Consider the following 8961-nt stretch of genomic DNA (forward strand, 5'->3'; position numbering starts at 1 on the left):
CTCCCCACTGGGGAGGGCAGTTGGAGAGGGAGAAAACGGGCCAAAGGAATAGAAGGAAATCTTGGGGGTGGGGTCTGGACTTCCACAAGGCTGTGGCGTTCAGGTTGCGTCAAGTTTAATCGGGTCTCCTGAGGGCAGAGAACCTCGAACTGGAGTCTTGGTTTCATGCAAGGATGCCCAAGATCAGAGGTCATCTTGGTTCCTAGCCTCGTGCAAAGCAGGGCAAGCTGGATTGATTCAGAAAGGACTTGGAAAAGGCTGGCTGGACTGAGCTGGGGAAGCAGGCTGTGGCTGCTGGACGGGAGGACAGACCTTCACGGGGAGGCCCCTGTCCCCAGGAGGCCTTAGCTAAAGGCTGGGATGGCCTTCTGGGGGCATTGGAGAGCTTCTGAGCAGATGACTGTTTCTGGACCCCACTGAGGAGCAGGGCACACCCCACTGATACCCGACAGGCAACACTGCAGAGGGAGAAGTTTGTCTGCAGAGGTCAGGATGAGAGCTGGACTGTGGCAGATACGGACCAAAAGGCCCCTTGAAGACTTTCTGTTTCTAGAAACCCTCATTTAAGTGTCCACTTCAAGCCTGGGCTCTCCAGGAAATTCCCCATAATCCATAATACTCTCACTTCCTCTTTTCTGAAACTTTCCATCTCTCAGGATGGTGGGAATGGATAGCCCCAGCTGGTGTGTTAGTTTCCTAAAGGTGCTAGCGTGGGAAAGCAGTATCTCTGGGTTCTAAATTGAGGTGCCAATTAGGAGGATGACATGACAAGTGGACATGACCTTCGCGAAGGGCAAGGCTCCTCATCATGACTGCAAGTTCCTCTTCTCCCACGCAATCTCACTGCATCTCAGATTATCCCATTACAGTGTAATCTAGCTCACTACTTGCCAGAGCAATGCCTCAGCCTTGCCAATTCCTAGACAACCTTTTCCCTTTCTAAGTTAACCCTCCAGAATTAGTTTTGGAGAAAGTGCCTTTTCCCACCTCTGCTTTTGTGTCTCCTCCAAGTGCAGCCACATCTCTGTCCTTTCGGTAATACGAGGGGCCACATTCACTCTGTGGCCCATCTGGTCTAATTTTTGGAGGTACTAATTTTTGGCATAAGTGGCAGAAATCTAGCTTAAATGAGCTTACTCAAAAAGGAAACATAATGGTTCATGGAACTGGAAAAAGCAAGCGGTTCCCAGCTTCAGGTCTGGCTTGATCCAGAGGCTCAAACAATGTCATCAGGAGTTTCTTGCCCTCCACTTTTCATTTCTGCTTTTTCTGCAGATATAGAATAGTCGGGATAGTCAGAAATTATGCAGAAATGCCTGGACACAGCTCTCTCTCTTTGAGAGAGTTAAAGACTCAACTTCAGTCATTAGCTGTGGACATGTTGTGATGGATTAAAGCAAGGGACACGGCACACAAACTCAAATGCCCATTGAGTCCAGGCAGTAATCTAAAAGAGTGAAATAGGCCAGCTGGAGAATGCAAGCCTCATGCAAAAAGCGGCAATCACTATGTGGGGTGTTGACCCATGGCTGCCAGATCTGTTCAATTTTTTGAGTAGACATAGTGTTAAACTTTATTTCTGCATTTTACTGTCTTGGATCAAACAAAATGATATTTTCAAAGTAGATAAATCAGCAGAAAAAAGTGTATAACCAGTTTTCTCTGTAATAATATATTTTTAATATAAATGTCAAAAATCATCCTAATGCTGATTTTAGCCAAGAGATAGATGTATTTTCTGTATCAACTTGAGAATTAGGGACAAAAGAGGAAAAAGTAAAAACAGTAAAACAAAATTTAAAATGGAAGCATTTAGAAATTATTTAAAACATTTTTAATTGGAGGATAATTGCCTTAGAATGTTGTGTTGGTTTCTGCCATACAACAATGTGAACCAGCCACAAGTATACATATGTCCCTTCTCTCTAGAACCTCCGCACACCTCCACCCTGTCCCAGCCCTCTAGGTTGTCACAGAGCTCTGTGTTGAGCTCCCTGTTTTATACAGAAACTTCCCGTTAGTTCTCTGCTTTACCTACAGTAATGTATATGCTTCAATGCTACTCTCTCAATTTGTCCCACCCTCCCCTTCCCTGGCTATGTCCACAAGTCTTTTCTATGTTTGCATTTGATTCATGCCCTGCAAACAGGTTCATCAGTACTGTTTTTCTAGATTCGACAATATATGATATTTGTTTTTCTCTTTCTAACTTGGGCTTCCCTGGTGGCTCAGCTGGTAAAGAATCCACCTGCAATGCGGGAGACCTGGGTTCAATCCCTGGGTTGGGAAGAGCCCCTGGAGAAGGGAAAGGCTACCCACTCCAGTATTCTGGCCTGGAGAATTCCGTGGACTGTATAGTCCATGGGGTCGAAAAGAGTCAGACACGACTGAGCGACTTTCACACATTCTAACTTACTTCACTTTGTATAACAGGCCCTAGCTTCATTCACTTCAGCTCAACTGACTCACATTTGTTCCTCTTTATGGCTGAATAACGCAGAAGGCAATGGCACCCTACTCCAGTACTCTTGCCTGGAAAATCCCATGGATGGAGGAGACTGGTAGGCTGTAGTCCATGGGGTCGCTAAGAGTCGGACAGGACTGAGCGACTTCACTTTCACTTTTCACTTTCATGCATTGGAGAAGGAAATGGCAACCTACTCCAGTGTTCTTGCCTGGAGAATCCCAGGGACGGGGGAGTCTGGTGGGCTGCCATCTCTGGGGTCGCACAGAGTTGGACACAACTGAAGTGACTTAGCAGTAGCATGGCTGAATAATATAAAACAGAAGCGTTTTACTGGCCGATGCAGATCATCTTTAAAAAAACAAAAGCAAGGGCTCCGCACTAAATTTAAATCATCTTCCCATCAAAACAACAACTACTACAATAACAACAAAACCAAACTGTGAGCTTCCTGCCTGCAGAGGATGGTGGCTAGGATCTTAGTTCAGCTCTTGAAGTTTCAGCTGTGAGCAGCTTTCAGGTTTCTTCAAGCAAGTTCTGTCCAGGTGTGTGCACACTAAGTTGCTTCACTCGTGTCAGACTCTTTGCAACCCCATGGACTGTAACCCACCAGCCTCCTTTGTCCATGGGGATTTTCCAGGCAAGAATGCTGGAGTGGGTTGCCATGCCCTCGGGGCTAAAAACTGTGGGCTAAGGTTGTATAAAGAATTTGGGATTCCCTTTCACGGACTTTTTTCTTTTTGGGGTTCTCCTCACTTTTGTCTCAGGCTCCTTCCTCTGGTTCATCTGACCAGAAAGACCAAAGACTCTCTCACCAGAGTTTGAGCCAGCGCTGTGGCATCCCCCGCAGCAACTGCAGCTGACTTCAGGTCAAAGCCACAAACGTTATGAACTGCATGCCTGCCTGTTGCTTGCTCCCACTTTCAACATCCCTCCAAAATCCACCTTCTTTTTATACAATCTCTCATGCTCACAGCTGCATTTTTTAAAAAAAGATTTTCTGAGTTTGTAGCATCTGTTTTCAGATGGATCAGTTTGTTGGATATGTCAGATACTCAGTCCTCCAGGCTGGAAGTCGAAGATTCTCTAGGGAGACAAGTTTATGTTAAACTGTTCTTTTGGGTGGGGGGTGGGGTCCTATCGAATCATACGGCGCTGTCTTCTGCCTCTTACCAGCACCTTTGCTGTGCTTTATTCTTCTTAGAGAACTTATCACCGCTTGACGTTGTGTGTATTTGGATACTTTTTCCCCACTAAAATGCAAGTTCTCTGAGAGCAGGATCTTTTATCTGTTCTGCTTCGACATGAGCTAGAAGCCTCAGCTCCTGTAAAAGGGGAGAGAGAAATCTGGAAGAGGTGGGCAACATGAGGGGCCTCTGAGCAGCGGGTCTAACGCACAGGTGGGTCTTCCTGGACACAGCCACGTGTGATAACCCTTTAAGAATACACAGGGGCTTGTTGTAGTTCAGTTGCTAAGTCGTATCCAACTCTTTGTGACCCCATGAACTGCAGCACTCCAGGCTTCTCTGTCCTTTACCACATCCCAGAGTTTGCTCAAACTCATGTCCATCGAGTCAGTGATGCCATCCAACCATCTCATTCTCTGCTGCCCCCTTCTCTTGCCCTCAGTCTTTCCCAGCATCAGGGTCTTTTCTAATGAGTTGGCTCTTTGCATCAGGTGACCAAATATTGGGGCTTCAGCTTCTGCATCAGTTTTTCCAATGACTATTCAGAGTTGATTTCCTTTAGGATTGTGTGATTTGATCTCCTTGCAGTCCAAGGGACTCTCAAGAGTCTTCTTCAACACCATAATTCAAAAGTATTAGTTTTTCGGCGCTTAGCCTTCTCGATGTCCAACTTTTTATATCCATACCTGACTACTGGAGAAACCATAGCTTTGGTGATACAGACCTTTGTTGGTAAAGTGATGTATCTACTTTTTAATACGCTAAGTTTGTCATGGCTTTTCCCCCAAGGAGCAAGTGTCTTATTTCGTGGCTGCAGTCACTGTCCAGAGTGATTTTGGAGCCCAAGAAAATACGTCACAGCAGCTAGTCACTGTGATTTTTAACCACTGGGTGGCGCTGCCCTCCAATTTTCCTAAGATCAAGTCCGCCTAGAATCCCTTTTCAGTGGCTGCAAACCCTTAACCTCTGGGAACCTTATTTAAAATACCATGTCCATGGTGACACATCCTTGCCCTGACCCCCTGACTGGCAATCAGAAGGGGTCTCTCACGCTGACTTCTGAACACGAGTGTTACTCCCTCCCCTCCCCTTGCCCCCCTCCTTAGTGTGAATTTCATGAATAGACATTTAGTAAACACCTCCAACCCCTCCCCTGGCACAGGGGGTGGGGGGGCCGGCGGTGGGAGCAGAGTAAATTAGAAGAGGTGGTCCCCGCCCTCTAAGCAGCCCTTTGAGCTGGGTTCAAAGACCTGCACTGGAGGTAAAGGATGAGCCTCTCTCCTGGGCATCACTCTTGGGAAAGTTGACCAAATAGCCACTCAAGCTGCTCGTGTTCTGTGGTTCAGACAAGAAACCCCCATTGTAGGGTCTGGAGCGGAAGGCTCCTTTCTGGGAACAATGCCAACGGAAGAGAAAGCCCTGAGTGTGTGTTTAGGGCGAACACAACGGGGCCCCTGCAATTTCTCAATCCTGCCGTTCACAATCTGGTTGCCTTCCACCCACCAGCTTCTCCTCCTCTGTCATAATCGGAATGTAGGAACCGAGGGCTGTCCTCTCGCCCCACCAGCGAGAACCGGCTGGCCTTGTGCCTTCCTGCTCAGGGAAGGGAGCTCACAAGCTCTGAATCCCAGCTCTGAGGCAGGCCTAGCGCTGTGTCCTCTTGACATGTTAACTGGTGTGACTCTCCTGGTAACCTGTGATCGCTGGTGTTTCAGTCATTTCACAACAAGGAAAAGCTGCATCTCCGAGAGGCTGACTATATCACACATCAACACATAAACCTGCCTCAGATGCTCACATCTTTAAAAATCCTCCCTTGAACCTTCTGCTGTTGACCTAAGTTTGGCTTCCCTTCATAGAAAAGTTCTTACTGGAGCTGCCTCTGTAGTGTTCTGGGCCCCTCTTCCGCAACCTCTGTTCTCCCCCGACCCCTTTGGTTGGGCTTCTATCACTATTTTCCACTGAGACTTATCGACTCACGGATGACCTTCAAAAGGAAAAACGTGGAAGTGTTAGTCGCTCAGTCGTTTCTGACTCTTTGCGACCCCCTGGACTGTAGCCCGCCAGGCTCCTCTGTCCATGGAATCCTCCAGGCAAGAATACTGGAGTGGGTAGCCATCCGCTTCTCCAGGGGATCTTCCCCACCCAGGGATCAAACCCAGGTCTCCTGCATTGCGGGCAGATTCTTTACCCTCTGAGCCACCAGGGAAGCCCATGACCTTCAAAGTTCAACTCCAAAGAGCTTTTCTCTATTCTTCTTTTAAAAAAAATATTTATTGGGCTATGCCAGGTCTTTTTTTTTTTCAGAGTCTATAATCAACTTTATTTTAATATAATCTAAACACATATCATTTAGAAAATACCAAGAAAAATTTATGTACAAGAGTTGATGCTATCACATTTGGACAAAGCTGACAAGTTCCTGCTACGAGCATATCCCAGGAGATAACACTGAAGAAACCTAATATATTGGAGTAGATTTTGTGGCATTTGGCCCACAGTTTGATAGCCCTCAGGGTTAACCTGAAGTTGTCAATGTTTGATACTAGATGTAAAACATCTCGTAAAACCATTTCATTGATTTGCAATAAAATCAGAACCCTGCAATCATTAAGACTTCTTATACATATCTAAATTTTTAAGCAGACTGTCATGTTTTAAGTCCAAATTTCCTGGAATAGTCTGCAGTGCTAATCTTGCAAACAAAATATCAATCTCTATTCCATCAAACAGTTTGGTAACTTGGTACAAATGCCTCTTCAACAGCTCTTAAATCTTTTACTTCTCCCTGTAATTTCAACTTATCATAGAATGAGGTGAAAAAGTCACTTCAATCAACATGTCTTGGTGCAACACACAATGCATCAATATTGGCAGTTTTTTGTATGTACACCTAATCTGTAAGATCCAGAGGTAAACATTTTCCCATCAGCATGTTCAGTTAGAGATTGTGGAAGATTATTGCTTTCACTGATTTCTCGTATCCAGTCTTTTACCAGGTTAATCTTCCCAAAATTAAAATCCTGCACTGAAGTTCCTCTTTCTCTTCAAAAATCCCAAAGGGCTTCAGAGTCTCCACTAGTTTCTGTGTAAGTAGGCAGTTAGTCTCCTTGGGGGCTGCTAAGCAGAAGGGAGAAGCAATGCCATAGTGCTTCTGTGGCGGGTGTTTGCTGTGATCCCTGCTTTGTAACTGGAAACAGCTTTGTCTCAGCGGCGGCACTGCCCAGTCATACTCCACCCCGCTTGCCTGCAACGGCAGCCAGGCATACTCTGGGCAGGATCAACTGATGTGGGAAGGAGGGGCCTTGGCTGCCTCAGCCCTGGTCCAACCTCACTCCTGCTCTGGCCTAGAGTATTTTATTTTAAAATAAAAGTTTTAAGTTTAAAATTTTCTAGTTGCCTTTTTACTAGAGGCACTATAATGTATCATTCAATCTGGAACACTTAAAAAATTATATATAACTCACATATACATAAAATATAGACAACTTAAGTGCATAGGTTGTGAATATTTACATATGGATGGATGCATCTAAGTAGCTGACACCCAGATGATGGTAAGCTCACCTAATTACGCTGAGACAAGAGGCATAATCAGGACTGATTACTTCCTTGTGAATAGATTCTTTGGGGCAAGAATATTGTCAGTGATACATTGTATCATGTCAGGAAACACATTTTTGCTTGTACCATGCCTGGTGACGATAAAGTTGAATACCTTAACCAGATACATCTGGTTAAGGTGTATATGACCAAATTTCAACTGTTGCCTATAAGACCCATTTTGTTCAATGTAGAGATTTACCTGAGGCATTTTCAAGCAAATTAATTCCACTCAGTGACTTAGTATTTTTAAAATGTCCCCATCTCTATCCTCTGCTCCCTTAGGGCTGGGCATCTTTGGAGAGACAGTCACTTCTGCTTCTGTTTCCCATAAGTTCACAGGCTTTCTTTTTGATGCAACCTTCTAAGCAGGCTGTGCACTCCGGGAGCAGGAAGCATAGAGAGTGGAGCGGCCCAGAGTTCAGCTGTCTAAAGTCACCGTGGAGTTGATTGTAGTCACTTCTCTATCATTAATTATAATCATAGCTGTACACTTTTACTGGCATTATGATCTCACTGCAGGCTTTTTGTTAATACTTTATTCCTGTGTACACACTCAGGGCACAGCATATTGTCCTCCAGGTGTGGGGGTGGAAAGTCACCAGATGGTATCAGGAAGAATGCAGACACCCTCCTTCGTTTTCCAGGCACCCAGGCCTGCCCAGTGTGAAACTGTAAACGAACCCAGCCTTCTGTGTTAGCTGGGAGACTTCTCCCGTGGACCACACACCACTGGACCTCACAAGTCTCTTGCGATCGCACTGACTCCGTCTTCACGGCCCTGGCTGTCATTCTGCTCCAGGCGGCAAACACAGCTTCCGAGTCGGGGGCAGAAGTTGATACAACTGCCTCAAGAGGCGGAGGAGCTCCCTCAAGGGCAGGCGGCCCCCGTGCAGGAGGAGCAGCCCCTTCAGAAGACGTTCTCTCAACAGAGCATTCCAGTGGTAGTTCCCCCTTTTCTATCTTTATCCTTTTCGATAGTGACAGGATCCTGGCCTCCTGTGCTGTGGCAGGAATGTTTTTTTGATGAGGGTAAGCATATTCACAGAGTCGTTTATATCCATCTAGTTTCGGGCCTTTGGTGCTCAGTTTTAACTGCTGGCACCAAGCACGAATGACGTCCCTATGGACCAGGTTGACAGGCGGCAGGACAGCAGGTAGAGGGGGGATGGGGATCTGCGTCGGTGTCTTCGGAGGTTTCACACAGTCACAACGCTGTGACATGTCTCCTGGACGGCAAGCTGTGCTATTTTTTGTATCTCTTTTTCGTTTGGTTCCCTTTGCTGAATTTTTTGCTATCTCTGCTTCACCAGAAGTTCCCTGTCCCTTTTCAGCTTCTACTGATGTAAGTCTGCAACTCATAGGTTCTTCAGATTTCTCTGTGGAGTTGTTCTCCTTGTTTCTGCTCTCCATGCTCAGAAAGGTCAAGGCTGATAAAATGAAGACTCTCCTTACTTCTGAAATGGCTCCGGCCCAAGATTGCTCTTTTAAAAGTCTCCTCCTCCTCTATGCCAGGTCTTAGTTGTAGTCTGAGAGATCCAGTTCCCTGACCTGGGATCGAACGCAGGCTGCCTGCGTTGGGAGTGTGGAGTCTTAGCTCCGGGACCATCAGGGAAGCCCGTCTCTGCTCCTCCTTTATCTCTTGGCAGCACTGAGCACATTTGATAACTTTCTCTTGATTAAATGATTTTCTTGGCTTATCAGTTA

The 8961-nt window shown here is 46.1% G+C and overlaps 1 protein-coding gene and 1 pseudogene across 1 annotated transcript; both read right to left on the reverse strand.

The window, feature by feature from the left end:
* Positions 1–5999: 5999 nt before the first annotated feature.
* Positions 6000–7465, reverse strand: LOC102273631 (poly(A) polymerase alpha-like; annotated as a pseudogene).
* Positions 7466–7767: 302 nt separating this feature from the next.
* On the reverse strand, positions 7768–8667 carry LOC102264686 (developmental pluripotency-associated protein 4). The gene has a single exon (XM_070388883.1). It carries the CDS (start codon positions 8665–8667, stop codon positions 7768–7770), a length of 900 nt encoding a protein of 299 aa, XP_070244984.1.
* Between the last annotated feature and the right edge of the window lie 294 nt (positions 8668–8961).

This window comes from Bos mutus, chromosome 19, assembly GCF_027580195.1.
Source record: "Bos mutus isolate GX-2022 chromosome 19, NWIPB_WYAK_1.1, whole genome shotgun sequence".
In the NCBI taxonomy this organism is placed as follows: domain Eukaryota; kingdom Metazoa; phylum Chordata; class Mammalia; order Artiodactyla; family Bovidae; genus Bos; species Bos mutus.

Excerpts from the sequence above, each read along its gene's own strand:
- LOC102264686 (XM_070388883.1), bottom strand. The coding sequence starts at position 8,667 with ATGGAGAGCAGAAACAAGGAGAACAACTCCACAGAGAAATCTGAAGAA.